The sequence below is a fragment of the Hemitrygon akajei genome, chromosome 14, assembly GCF_048418815.1.
Source record: "Hemitrygon akajei chromosome 14, sHemAka1.3, whole genome shotgun sequence".
NCBI classification, from domain to species: Eukaryota; Metazoa; Chordata; class Chondrichthyes; order Myliobatiformes; family Dasyatidae; genus Hemitrygon; species Hemitrygon akajei.
In genome coordinates, this window is record NC_133137.1 from 4,553,121 (window position 1) to 4,568,632 (window position 15,512).

At 44.0% G+C, this 15,512-nt stretch overlaps 1 protein-coding gene across 3 annotated transcripts in view; it reads right to left on the reverse strand.

Moving 5' to 3' along the window:
* The window catches only part of LOC140738240 (solute carrier family 2, facilitated glucose transporter member 11-like), an 85,733-nt gene that overhangs the window by 32,296 nt on the left and 37,925 nt on the right, over nt 1–15,512 (reverse strand). For all 3 annotated transcript variants that reach the window (XM_073065383.1, XM_073065382.1, XM_073065384.1), the window contains exons 3-5: nt 8,994–9,154; nt 4,599–4,723; nt 2,832–2,961 (exon numbers count right to left, since the gene is read on the reverse strand). In XM_073065383.1, the coding sequence (XP_072921484.1) occupies nt 2,832–2,961; nt 4,599–4,723; nt 8,994–9,154 (416 nt within the window). The remainder of the gene's footprint in view (nt 1–2,831; nt 2,962–4,598; nt 4,724–8,993; nt 9,155–15,512) is intronic.

The window sequence follows — 15,512 nt, forward strand, 5'->3', positions numbered from 1 at the left end:
AAGGATCTCGGGCCGAAACGTCGACTGTTCGTTCCGCAGTCCTCTCCATAAAATTCACAGTAAGGACTGCTGGTGTCATGGTCTGGTTCTTATTGTAGTCTTTACTGTAGGCAGGAAAATCATGAGAGTGTGCAGACATGTTTGTGTAAGTTTTTTTGAGTAGGAACTTCAGATGTTGAATTTATATTAAATTTCAATACCTGAGATATACTTCTCAAAGAAACTCAACATGGCATGTAGTAGCAATGTCTTTTATTGGAACTTTTCCAAGTATTTTTCCCAAGCATTGCTCGATGCCTTTTCATGATTCCTGTAGCATACAGTCATAAACTTCCACACAAGGCTGATGTCATTGCCATTGTCCATTTATTGAAAGTGACAGAAGAACGTCTATGTGCCTGAATTATAGGAGCTAGTTCCACAATCAGGCGTCCCCTGTTCACAAGAACTGCAGACTGAATACATGATACTTTGTTGAAAAAGAGCAGAGAAATTCTCACCATTGCCCTGGTTACCTTTTCATGCCTCCAGCCAGATTGATAGAATAAACTGAAGTAATTGTATCTCCTTGTGCTTCGTGATACTGACTACTACAATAAGTACCACAGTAACTACATGGTCATGATCAATACTTTCTTCATCTTCACCACTTCTCTGTTCTACAGAGTCAGGGTTACGGTGATGCTAGGAGCCATTAAGTCCTTAATTTTTATATGAAGCATGGGTTGGTATTCAGTGGAAATGGTATTAGTATGTATCCTGCATTCCATCAACGTTATTTCATATATCTTGTTCTTGGTCCATCTGCAACAAGACCACTAGCTTACATCTAAGAGCGAAGCACAGCTCTCCATTTCAGAGTACAGCTGGCTATAAAACCATTGAGCTCACTCTGTGAGACCTGTGAGGATGGCAGCAAGTTTGTCGTCCCCTCACTCCCTCCTGCCTCCTTGATGAATTCCACAATGGACAGCTAATCTGAAGTGTGACCTGTAGGTACAGATTTATGAATATCTGATTAATAGTTGGTGCGTGTCTCCCTTTGATTTTCTTTCCTCCAACAAAAATGTTTCATCTATGGAACTTCTTTTCATCAATCAAGGCCATTAGTCCCAGAAGGGCTCTTGTTACCTTTCCAAAAATCCTCACCAGTAAGTCTCTAGCCTTTAGTGTACCCAGTCTGTGCAGAGAATTTATGTTAGATAGTAGACAGTACTAATCTACTCCTGTGTTCCAAGTGTGTGTGGCGCCAACAGGATCAGAAAACAATTTGTCCTGGATGAGAATAACTCATGAGATCTAACCAGCACATTGTTAAACTGCCATGGTAGATTTACAGATCATGTTTTTCCCTCAAAGGCTAGATTCATTTTTCAAGGTGCCTTTGTCACAGCGGCATGGCCCCTGACTACAGAAATTATCTCTCTGCTTGTAGAAAACCAAACCCTCTCACACCTCCTCTACACTTATCACTCAGCCCTCTGCGTGTGGCTAAACCCATACTCAGCACAACGTCTCCTGGAGCCTGTCCAGACTGAGGGTTAGATTGCTTAGAAGCCTGTCACTAATCTGAAAATATTCCAGCAAAGTATATAGCATTATTAAAAGTTGCTTTACATCAAGCTGACATTTACGCAACACAATTATTGGTCTACAATAACAATCAAAAATTACGCAAGAGCAGATTAAAACATTATTACTGCAACTTGCTTCCTCTAAATTTACCAGAGATGTAGCAAAGAAACTAAATGTTACAAATTTCACCTACCAGTTTTGTTACTTACCATAACAACATTTTATTTTTTTAAATAGCTTGTTAAATCTCTATAAGTATGGCCGCATCCTTGTCCTGTGCCCAGTTTCTTCATCCATCAGAGATACTTACCAGCCCCTGGATGGTCTGGATGTGCAGCTGTCAAACGTTCTCTTCACATCTGCAGCCATGTTCAGCCTCTTTCTAAAGGTCTTGCTTTCATTTACATATTTTACCTCTGAAATTACTCAGGATCACAGGCAGCCATAACCATTTATTTCATAAAGAACATGAGCAAAGGTCTGTCTCCTTGAAGTGAAAGATGGTGAAGCATTAGCTGCCACTGTGTACAGGTTGACCAATGTAAGGATTTGGACATGCAGACGATAAAGTGCTGCCGTGAAGCAGACTATTCATTCGTTGGTGCACAGCTAGTTCAGTGCCACGTCAGTGAAGAGGTCTAGAGACAATGTCACTACCCAGAAAAGGTTTATCTTTTACCAGTGATCCCTGCAGCATGTGTTTTGTTGTAGGACACGGGCAAGACTAAGCTAGGTCATGATGTCCGGTAACTTGTCATCATTCATGACCCTATCACCATCTCCAGTGAATAGAAAGGGAAGGAATCTGCTAGACAAACTGGGAAAATATTCTTATAAAACATCAGTGCTCAGAGATCAGCCATCAGATAGAAGGCAAATAACTTGCCGTCGTGGAAGAGAAGGCAAGGTGAGGGTTGGATCTGCCATCCCCTCCGACTGAGCAGATCTATGATCAAGGCACCTTCCAGTGGCGACCCGAGACCAGGCAGAGTGAAAAAGAACAGAAAACTCCAAAAAACAGAAGGGACTTCAAGCCCTCGAGTCACCGTGCAATCCCAAATGTCAGAACACCATCCCAAAGCATCTCAGCCCTCTCTCACTGTTATATTTTAATCTGCAGAACTGCCACTCTGAATGTAGAGCTTCCTGAAGCCCCTTAGTTTCTGAATGAACTCTCCTCCCACACCAGCAATAACCTGGTGGCCATGTAATCCCACTTGTGTAAGAACGCAATGAAGCATCACAAAGAGACTGACCTGAGTCCAACGATCTGTCCTAAGCATTTACCCAGGGAAATGAATATTGCAGTGGTGATGGTCACAAGGCCTCGTAACTTCTTTGGAGAACATTCCATAAGGTACATACAATGAATATTCATACCATACCCTTCAGATAGAAAGGAAATAATGTTAATCAGACCTATTATTGGAGTGCTGAAGGAATTTAAGATGTAAATTACACAAAGTGCTGGAAGAACTCATCAGGTTAGGCAGCATCAGGTCAGGAGAGAAATGAACAGTCAACATTTTGGGCAGAGACCCTTCAACAGGGTTCTGTCAATAGATGATACCTGACCTGCTGAGTTCCTCCTGCAGTTTATGTGTGTTACTCTGGATTTCCAGCATCTGCAGAATCTCTTGTGTTTCAGATGTAAGTCTCCATCAGTTCAACTAGATCCAGTGATGCTGAAATTTTGATTATTTGACACAGAAGGTTATCTTGAATGAGGAGTGTGGCATTCGTCAAGTAGAAGAAAGACCTAAGCACAGGAAGATAGCGACATCAAAGAGAAAGAGGCCATGGACTGTTATGGATACCAGAACAGGGAATGAGTGACCCTGGACAAGAAGGAAGAAAGCACTGTCACAAGATCATGTTGTTTGACATGAGAAACAAGCAGGAAGATGTGTGCAAGGCAGTATCTGTGGAGAAAGAGAGAGAATGAAAGGTTTGGGTCAGTTGGGTATCTCTGTCCACAAAGGAACTCTCTCTGGGAAAGAAGGGAAGTGGTCTCAGGTGGGAAAGGGACTGACCTTTGGAAGACTGTTCTGTAATTTATGCCTTGAAGGCAATAACCCAGGGAGGAATTAGGACTCATTTACAGAGCATTGAACATTACCAGATAGTACAGGCCCTTCAGCCCATGATGTTGAGCCGACTTGCTAAACTACTCCAAGATCAATCTAACCCTCCAACTTAACTCTCCACATAACCTTTCACAGAAGGATTTAGTTCTTAACAGTGGTGCTTTCACAGGACCGAACAGCCAGATGAGGGGAAATTAAATCAGAGGAAAGGGACAAGGTTTTTGTCAGAAGTGAAAGGTTACTCTTGTGTGAGGTGTAGGGGAGGTTTCAATGCCACTAGAAGTGGGAGGAAATTAAGGTAAATGGCGGAAGGTTCAATGTCCTGGTCATAGTGTCATAGAAGAAGATGGTTTAATATCATAGGAGGGGCAGTTTATTGTTATGTGAGGAATGGTTTAATGTCATGGGAGGGGAGAAGGTTGAGTCTTTTCTTCAGAATGGAGATTTTCGGACATTTGCCGCTCACCTTTTGCTACAGAGGGTTCAATGTAATGAGCAGCATAAGTTTACAGATTTTTAGGTCAGAGGTCATTGGTATTAGCTCTGCCAGGTATGGCAGTAGAGTCAGATACATTAGGGGCTCTTGGTTGGGCACATGGATGATGGAGAAATGTGGGGCTATGTAAGAGGGAAGGGTTAGATTGATCTTAGAATGGCTTAAAAAGTCAGCATAACACCATGTAATGTGCTGTAATGTTCTATGCTCTATGTTCTTCTAAAAGTTTTTTCCTTCCTCTTTAATATCGAGTCACATTTCCTCCAGTTACTCACAGTACATTGTTAAAATTTAAACATAGCAAAGTGCTGAGCTTGGAGTCTGCTCGTGGAAAACAGGATCGGAGTTGCGATGGAGTTTAAATATGAAGCGCATACAATTGCATTAGAAATATCATTATTTACAATCTTGCCAGAAGGTTAAAGAAATATGCTTGGTACCTGCGTTTACTCCATACAGGAATCTGGCCACAAGGATCATCTCAAAGGATTTTGCCATCCTGCTGAAACCCACTATTACCGCTCCCACTATTGCCACAACATTGTTGAATATCAGACTGTTCTTCCTGCAATGCAATGCATTTGATTTGAAAGGATCATCCAGCACATCACAATTCTCTCACATTGACCATTGCTCGCAGATGTTAGTAAAGGGGTAAACCTGCCTCAGGAAAATAGAAGCAGGGAGGTATTAGTGCAGAAGGGAAAGTGAGGAGAATACGTTGTTGATAAGTAACTCCTACCCCCCAGCAGGAGGATCAGACAATGGAAATAACTGCTGAGCAGCTGATCACTAACACCAGAGGCCGAAGTACAGTAGTAAGAGAGCATTAGGACATCAGAACTAGAGCAAAGACCCCACTGGTAATATCCGACCCAGAGCAACAACCCCACTCGTAATATCCGACCCAGAGCAACGACCCCACTCATAATATCTGACCCAGAGCAAAGAACCCACTCGTAATATCCGACCCAGAGCAAAGATCCTACATCCGACCCAGAGCAAAGATCCTACATCCAACCCAGAGCAAAGACCCTACATCCGACCCAGAGCAAAGAACCCACTCGTAATATCCGACCCAGAGCAAAGATCCCACTTGTAATATCCGACCCAGAGCAAAGATCCCACTCGTAATATCCGACCCAGAGCAAAGAACCCACTTATAATATCTGACCCAGAGTAAAGATCCCACTCGTAATATCCGACCCAGAGCAAAGAACCCACTTGTAATATCCGACCCAGAGCAAAGATCCCACTTGTAATATCCGACCCAGAGCAAAGATCCCACTCGTAATATCCGACCCAGAGCAAAGAACCCACTCATAATATCCGACCCAGAGCAAAGAACCCACTCGTAATATCTGACCCAGAGCAAAAATCCCACTCGTAACATCCGACCCAGAGCAAAGACCCCACTCGCAATATCCGACCCAGAGCAAAGATCCCACTCGTAATATCCGACCCAGAGCAAAGAACCCACTCATAATATCTGACCCAGAGCAAAGACCCCACTCGTAATATCTGACCCAGAGCAAAGACCCTACATCCGACCCAGAGCAAAGAACCCACTCGTAATATCCGACCCAGAGCAAAGATCCCACTCGTAATATCCGACCCAGAGCAAAGATCCCACTCGTAATATCCGACCCAGAGCAAAGAACCCACTCGTAATATCCGACCCAGAGCAAAGACCCTACATCCAACCCAGAGCAAAGAACCCACTCGTAATATCCGACCCAGAGCAAAGAACCCACTCGTAATATCCGACCCAGAGCAAAGAACCCACTCGTAATATTCGACCCAGAGCAAAGACCCTACATCTGACCCAGAGCAAAAACCCACTCGTAATATCCGACCCAGAGCAAAGAACCCACTCATAATATCTGAGCCAGAGCAAAGACCCCACTCGTAATATCCGACCCAGAGCAAAGACCCTACATCCGACCCAGAGCAAAGAACCCACTCGTAATATTCGACCCAGAGCAAAGACCCTACATCTGACCCAGAGAAAAGACCCTACATCTGACCCAGAGCAAAGAACCCACTCATAATATCCGACCCAGAGCAAAGAACCCACTCGTAATATCCGACCCAGAGCAAAGAACCCACTCGTAATATTTGACCTAGAGCAAAGACCCTACATCTGACCCAGAGCAAAGAACCCACTCATAATATCTGACCCAGAGCAAAGACCTTACATCCAACCCAGAACAAGGACCCCACCCATAACATCCGACCCATTGCAACGACATCACCCATTATAGCCGACCCAGAGCAAGAACCTGCACTGCATCCTGCTCAGAGAAAAGGTTCTGATCACACAATCACGCCCTGGGCAAGGACACTCAGATTTAGAAGGAGGAGTCCACCCACACCAGGACTCTATCCATCAGATGGAGGTCTTGTTCCAAGTGTGATCAAATGAATGGGGCCTTGTGCTTTTTTGCAATGCATATATACTGTACAGCCCGTGCTCTGGGTGTGATTGTATGGATGGTGACCTTTCTCTGCTTATGTTAATGATGGATTTCTTGACTTGGGTGTGATCGTATGGAGAGAAATCCAGTTGTGTGTGACCCTGTGGACGAAGCCCTTGGTTTAGGCAAAAAGATCAGGTTTAATATCACCAGCATGTGGTGTGAAATTGGTTGTTATACAGCAGCAGTACATTGTAATTCATAATGGTAAACAATGTAAATTACAGTAAGAATTAAATATATATTAGAAAGTTAAATAAATAGCGCAAAAAGAGAAAGAAAAGTAGTGAGGTAGTGTTCATGCGTTAAATGTCCATTTGGAAATCTCATTGCAGAGGGGAAGAAGCTGTTCCTAAATCATTGAGTGTGGGTCCTCAGGCCCCTGTACCTCCCCCCTGACAGTAGCAATGAGAAGAGAGCATGTCCTGGGTGATGGGGGTCTTTAATGATGGATGTCACCTTTTTGAGGCATAGCTCCTTGAAGATGTCCCGTTGTGTAATCGGCAAATTTATAGACGCATTCGAGCTGTGCCTAGCCATCCAGTCATGAGTGTAGAGAGAGTAGAACAGTGGGCCAAGCGCACATCCCTGTGGTGTGCCAGTGTTGATTGTCAGTGAGGTGAAGATGTTATTTCCGATCCACACAGATTGGGTTCTTCTGGTTAGGAAGTCGAGGATCCAGTTGTAGAGGGAAGTACGGAGGCCCAGGTTTTGGAGCTTTATGATCAGACCTGTAGGAATGATTGTGTTAAACAATGAGCTGTAGTCAATAAACAGCATCCTGATGTAAGTATTAGTGTTGTCCAGGTGATCCAAGGCCGCATGAAGAGCCAATGAGGTCGCATCTGCTGTAGACCTATTGAGACAACTGCATTGATCCAGTTCCCCGCTTAGGCGGGAGTTAATTCTAACCATTACCAACCACTCAAAGCACTTCATCACCGTAGATGTGAGTGCCACTGGGTGATTAGTCATTGAGGCAGCTCACCCTGACCTTCTTGGGCACTGGTATTACTGCTGCCCTTTTGAAGCAGTTGGGAACTTCTGACTGTAGCAATGAGAGATCGAAAATACCTTTGAAAACACTTGCCAATTGGTTGGCACAGGTTTTCAGAGCCTTACCAGGTACACCATTGGGGCCTGGCACCTTGCAAAGGTTCACCCTCTTGCAAGACATTCTGAAGTCGGCCTCCAAGACAGAGATCACAGGGTGATCGGATGCTGCAGGGATCCTCGTCGCTGTAGATTCATTCTCCCTTTCAAAGCGAGCATAAATAGCATTGAGCTTATCTGGGAGTGAAGCATCACTGCCATTCATGATGTTAGGTTTTGCTTTGTAGGAAGTAATTGCCTGCAAACCCCGACATGCATCCAATTCGGCCTCTAAGCTCAATCAAGTTGTTCTTCTCCTCTTGAGATAGCCCCCCACCCCGTAAGTGATACGTCCTGGATCACTGGACTTGAATGCCACCACCTCACCCTCGGCAGACTATGAATCTCCAGGTTCATCCATGGCTTTTGATTCGGGTGTGTAGAGTATGCTGTTTTAGACACACAGGTTTTGAAGAAGTCAGTGGCAATTGTAGCATATTCAATCAAACTGGAAAATGAATCCCGAATGCAGTCCAGTCCACTGACTCAAAGCAGTTCTGGAAATGCTTCCCTGCCTCTCTTGTCCATACCTTCTTGGTCCTCTCTACTGGTGCTGTGGCCTTCAGTCCCTGCCTATACTCAGGGAGTAGAAGATAAAGACATCTTTTAAAGCTTAACTTTATTTGTCACGTGTACATTTCAACATCAAAACATATAGTGTGTATCGTTTGTGTCAAATCAAACCAGTGAGGATTGTGCTGAGCAGCCTGTAAGTGTTGTCTTGGCTCCAGGGCCAGTGTAGCATTTCCACAATCGCTAGCCATAACACGTAGGAAAAAAACAGAGCCCTAGAGAAAACCCATCAGGATAATGTATAAACTCCTTATACCATGGAGTGAGCCTCCATCCACTCCTTCACCCCTCCATCCACTCCTGCACTCCTCCATCCACTCCCTCACCTCTCCACTCCTTCATCCAACACTCACTCCTCCACCTGATCTCCATTTTAATCCCACATCGCCTCCATCCAACCCTTCACCCTCTGCACTGTCCCTCCATCCACTCCCTCATCCAGATGTAAACACTCAAGGAAGTCAACAATCATCTCAAGCTAGAGAATGGAAACTTGTGTGAGATGGCATTGGCATCCGAAATATTTTCAGTGTACCTCTGGAACGGGAAATTCACAATCTTAGTCCAATGTTTCTGCACAAAATGAGGTGACCACAGACAAGGGTGGCAAATTCTGAATGAGTCTGTTCTTACCTTCCATATCTGGCTGACAGATGCCCGGCAATGAAAGCTCCAAAAGCAGCTCCAACTGGATACACTGATATAATGGCCGACCAGATCGTTTTTATTAGCTGCTCTTCCATCACAGTGCCATGTCGTTCCAACCAGGTCTCATTGATAAAGTACTTAATGTACTGGAATTAGAAAGAATTGAGCTGAGATCAATATTGCATTTGTACAGTGAAATGTGTCATTTCCATTAACAACCGGCACACCCAAGGACAGCCACAAGAGCCACCACTCTTTCAGCACCAACACAGCATACCCACAGTACTTGACAGGAAAACACAGAACACAGCAAAATAGAGCATAGCAAGCGAGATGTTTGAATTTAAGAAAAGCCCTGCAAGAAACAGTCAAATTTAAAGGAAGGCAGAAAATGGATAAATTCATGGGTTCATCAACAATGAATACTAGGTGACAATAATCATAAATACAAGAAAGCAAAAATGGCCATCTATATCAGAAAGATAGAAGCATTCGATTGCATAAGAGATAACTGGAATATGCACAATCAGTGAATTGAGCAGTATTTCAAAGCAAATGGAATAGCCGATGAAAAGCCAATGCCAGTTTTGTTGAGTGCATTTGGTGGAAGAGCAAGCAGTTTGCTTAAAAGTTTGATTGCTTCAACCAGACAGAGAAACATAAATGGTCTGAACAGGGAAGAGAAAAAGATAAAAAGTTAAGTTTCAGTTTTAAAATTGAAATAAGATTTACTGATATCATGAATGTAATGTAAGAACACTTGGAACCAAAACCATTGTTGATTGCAGAACACTTTAGGTTTCATAAGCAGAATCAAAAGGAAGGGGAGCCCATTTTGTTGTACTTGGCTTAATTTAAGAGATTGTCTGAGCATTGTTAATTCAACGATGGGTTTAATGATGCACTGAGAGATCTTTTCGTTTGTGAACTCTTACAAGAAAGCTTTCAAAGCTTCTAACTGAGGTACAACTCACATTTAAAAGAGCAGATGAAATAGCTGTATCAGTAGTAACAGCAGACAGAGATGCAATTGAATTGCAGTCAAGAATAAAAATGAATGTGAACAAAATTACAATGTCTAAACAGAAATCAGCCTGGCTAAACAACTTGTGTTACCACTGTGGCAGAGGATTGCATACACCAAATCAATACAGATTTAAAGGTGAAACTTGCAGAGAATGCAACAAAGTAGGACACATACAAAGAGCATGTGGGGCAGACAAAAATAAATGGACTGCACAGGGAAGAGAAAAAGATAAAAAGTCAAGTTGCAGATTTTAAAAAGAGCTTGTTGTTGATGAAAAATCTGATAATGATGAGAGTGGCACAGGACTGGATAGAGTTGAAATTTACAATATGAAAATTAACAAGCAATATGGTTTCATGAGAAGTGAACGGCCAATTAATTAAAATGGACACTGTTCCAGTCATTCCACAAAATGAGTTTGAAACACACTTCAAAGGTATTGAATTGAAGCCTGAAGATATCCAATTAAGAACTGCAGGAGAAGAGATAACTCCTGTGGGAATGACAATCATAACAGTGAAATAAAGCAACCAACACCCCACATGAGCTTGTAAAAACAGGAGGGCCAGTGTTGTGAAAGCAGGAGTGGCTGAGACCACTACAACTTGATTGGAGACCCAGCCACCACTGTTATGCCACATATCCTTTAATAGAGTCAACTGAAAGTGAACTAAGAAAGGTGCTGGATGGATGATGACACAGCAGTGTTCAGGGATGGTATTGGGAAACTCAAACATATCAAGGGTCAAATAGTGTTAAATGAAAATGCCGCACCCAGGTCTTGCAAAGCTTGTCCAGTTCCTTATACTATCCGTGATAAAGTAATCAGTGAGTTAGATCGCGTGGAGGTTGAATGAATTCTTTCCAAGGTTGAGTGGAGCCCAGGGACAATGGCAGTTGTCCCAGCAGCCAAGAAGAATGGGTTTGTCAGTATCTATGGTGATTTTAAGATCACCATCAGCCCAGTACTGAAGGCAGATCAATACCCTCTGCCCGGGATAAAGGATACCTTTGCAAATCTTTCTGGAGGAAAACACTTTAGCAAAGTGGACTTAACTGAGGCCTACTTACTGATGGAGATGGAAGAAGAGTCCACAGTATTTCTGATCATAAACAGTCACAAAGGGCTAATTTTTGGAGTAGCATTTGCACCTGCATTCTGGCGATGGACTAGGTGATGCAAGGCTGTGCAGGTACTGTGCTACCTGAATTACAGTGTTGTTACTGGTCAGGATGACAAGGAACACCTCTAACATTTCAAGACAGTGTTAAAAAGATAAGAAAATTATACGCTCAGAGCACGAGCCAACAAGTGTGAATTTATTAAACCAAGCATCACTTCCTGCGGTCACACCATTGATGCACAAGGCTTACACAAGTGTACTGATGATGCACCATCAATAACTCCCTCTGAGACGTGAAGGCGAGATATCGGCTTTAATTGACTGGAAGAAAGAACAAGCAGTGGTTGACCACCATACTACATCCTGGAGACAGAGAGGCCGGGCTCAGACCTCAATCGCCTTTATACCGGGGTCTGTGGGAGGAGCCACAGGAGCAGTCAGCAGGGGGCGTGTCCAGACAGGTATATGTAGTTCACCACAACTGAGAAAATTCAAACAGTGGTGGATGACCTAAGGGCAATGAACATGTCATAGTTGTGGTTGTTTTTAGGATTTGTCAATCACTATAACAGGTTCCTGTCAAACCTGGTTATTGTGCTCCACACCTTGAACTCATTTCTACAGATCAGGAAAAAAAATGGCAATTGACAAAGCAGTGTGAATTGGCTTTCCAAAAGGTAAAAGAAATGGTGACATCAGACATTGTACTCATGCATTATGATCCACAATGTCCAGTGAAGCTTGCCATGAACTGTTTGGGATCTTAACACGTCCAGAAGAAAGGTATCCCAGAGCTGTCAGAACCACTTCTTGCAGTCCAGCATCAACTCCTACAACCACCATGAAGGCCCCAGAAACTGACAATGTTTCCCAGCCACAAGCCTCTCCTGCCAAGCAGAGTGACCCTCACTTCCCCTGCCCCCACCACCCGCCAGGAAAGACATTGTCCAATAAGAGTAAGAAAGCCTTCACAGTGATTAGATCTTCAGGCCTGAATGGGACAACTTAAAATTACTGTGCAGAAGATATCTATATAATAGTTGTATTATATAGTATATTGTATACACAGTATATATTTATATAAGTTAAGTTGCATTCTATATTGAGTTGGAGTTTATACTTAAGGAGGGAGGACTGTTGTGTATTTTATATTTCAGTAATATGCTAGTAATATTGTAACTATATTGTTTAATTAAGGATCCTTTACTTAAATATTTCCTTAAAAGTTATATATAAAGCAGCCAGTGAGTGAGTGGGCCAGTGAAGGAGTGGAGATTTGAGACTTCGACGAGAAGAGGCGGAGGACGAGCTTGTTCCCAGTTAGTCTTTACAATGACTTGTGAGACGGTGATGTGCCTCTCCTGTGACGTGGCAGTCTTGGGGGAACTCCCCTCTCCTGCAGAGTCACATCTGCCAGAAGTGCATGCGGCTGGGTGATCTGGAAGACCGTGTGAGGAATCTGGAGCAGCAGCTGGATGACCTTCGACTCATAAGGGAGAATGAGGCAGTCATAGATGAGAGCTACAGGGAGGTAGTCACACCTAGGCTGCCGGAAGCAGGTCGTTGGGTGACAGTTCGAGGGGGGAAAGTGAAGGTGAGTTGACAGGTAGTGCAGAGCACCCCTGTAACCAATCCCCTGAATAATAAGCTTACCGTCCTGGATGCTGTTGGCGAGGATGACCGACTAGGTGTGAGCCACGGTGGCAGGGCCTCCAGCACTGAGTCTGACCCTGTGGTGCAGAAGGATGGGATGGAGAAGAGGAGAGCTGTCGTCATTGGAGTCTATATAGTCAGGGGAGCAGACAGGAGATTTTGTGGACGTGAGAAGGAAACCCACATGGTTTGTTGCCTCACGGGTGCTAGGGTCCGGGATGTCTTTGACCGGGTGCATGACATCCTGGTACGAGAGGGAAAGCAACCAGAAGTTGTGATACATGTTGGGACCAATGACATAGGCAGGAAGAGAGATAAGGTCCTGAAGTGTGAGTTTCGGGAACTAGGCAGAAGGCTGAAGAACAGGACCTCAAGGGTGGCGTTCTCGGGATTGCTGCCAGTACTACGTGATAGTGATGGTAAGAATTGGAGGAGATGGCAGTTGAATGTGTGGCTGAGGAGTTGGTGCAGGGGGCAGGGTTTTAGATTTTTGGATCATTGGGATCTCTTCTGGGGAAGGTGGGACCTGTACAGATTGGATGGGTTGCACCTGAACTCAAGGGGGAGCAATATCCTTGCTGGTAGGTTTGCTAGCATGGTTCGGGACGGTTTAAACTAATTTGCAAGGGGGATGGGACCCGGAGCAATAGAGCAGTGAAAGAAGTGAATGGAGTAAAGCCAGATCTAACATATGGAGAGGCTTTGAGGAAAGAGCAGCAGAATAAAGGGTATAAAGGTAGTAAGGTAGAAGGGCTAAAGTGTGTGTACTTCAATGCAAGAAGCATCAGGAACAAAGGTGATGAACTGAGAGCTTGAATACATACATGGAATTATGATGTAGTGGCCATTACGGAGACTTGGCTGGCACCAGGGCAGGGATGGATTCTCAATATTCCTGGATTTCAGTGCTTTAAAAGGGATAGAGAGGGGGGGAAGGGGAGGAGGGTTGGCATTACTGGTCAGGGATACTATTACAGCTACAGAAAGGGTGGGTAATGTAGCAGGATCCTCTTTGAGTCAGTATGGGTGGAAGTCAGGAACAGGAATGGAGCAGTTACTCTACTGGGGGTATTCTATAGGCCCCCTGGTAGCAGCAGAGATACCGAGGAGCAGATTGGGAGGCAGATTTTGGAAAGGTGCAAAAATAACAGGGTTGTTATCATGGGTGACTTTAACTTCGCTAATATTGATTGGCACTTGATTAGTTCCAAGGGTTTAGATGGGGCAGAGTTTGTTAAGTGTGTCCAGGATGGATTCCTGTCACAGTATGTTGACAGACCGACTAGGGGGAATGCCATACTAGATCTAGTATTAGGTAACGAACCCAGTCAGGTCACAGATCTGTCAGTGGGTGAGCATCTGGGGGACAGTGATCACCGCTCCCTGGCCTTTAGCATTATCATGGAAAAGGATAGAATCAGAGAGGACAGGAAAATTTTTAATTGGGGAAGGGCAAATTATGAGGCTATAAGGCTAGAACTTGCGGGTGTGAATTGGGATGATGTTTTTCAAGGGAAATGTACTATGGACATCGATAGATAGATAGATAGATAGATAGATAGATAGATAGATAGATAGATAGATAGATAGATAGATAGATAGATAGATAGATAGATAGATAGATAGATACTTTATTCATCCCCATGGGGAAATTCAACTTTTTTCCAATGTCCCATACACTTGTTGTAGCAAAACTAATTACATACAATACTTAACTCAGTAAAAAAATATGATATGCATCTAAATCACTATCTCAAAAAGCATTAATAATAGCTTTTAAAAAGTTCTTAAGTCCTGGTGGTAGAATTGTAAAGCCTAATGGCATTGGGGAGTATTGACCTCTTCATCCTGTCTGAGGAGCATTGCATCGATAGTAACCTGTCACTGAAACTGCTTCTCTGTCTCTGGATGGTGCTATGTAGAGGATGTTCAGAGTTATCCATAATTGACCGTAGCCTACTCAGCGCCCTTCGCTCAGCTACCGATGTTAAACTCTCCAGTACTTTGCCCACGACAGAGCCCGCCTTCCTTACCAGCTTATTAAGACGTGAGGCGTCCCTCTTCTTAATGCTTCCTCCCCAACACGCCACCACAAAGAAGAGGGCGCTCTCCACAACTGACCTATAGAACATCTTCAGCATCTCACTACAGACATTGAATGACGCCAACCTTCTTAGGAAGTACAGTCGACTCTGTGCCTTCCTGCACAAGGCATCTGTGTTGACAGTCCAGTCTAGCTTCTCGTCTAACTGTACTCCCAGATACTTGTAGGTCTTAACCTGCTCCACACATTCTCCATTAATGATCACTGGCTCCATATGAGGCCTAGATCTCCTAAAGTCCACCACCATCTCCTTGGTCTTGGTGATATTGAGACGCAGGTAGTTTGAATTGCACCATATCACAAAGTCCTGTATCAGTTTCCTATACTCCTCCTCCTGTCCATTTCTGACACACCCCACTATGGCCGTGTCATCAGCGAACTTCTGCACATGGCAGGACTCCGAGTTATATTGGAAGTCTGATGTGTACAGGGTGAACAGGACCGGAGAGAGTACAGTTCCCTGCGGCGCCCCTGTGCTGCTGACCACCGTGTCAGACCTACAGTCTCCCAACCGCACATACTGAGGTCTATCTGTCAAGTAGTCCACTATCCAATCCACCATGTGAGAGTCTACTCCCATCTCCGTTAGTTTGTGC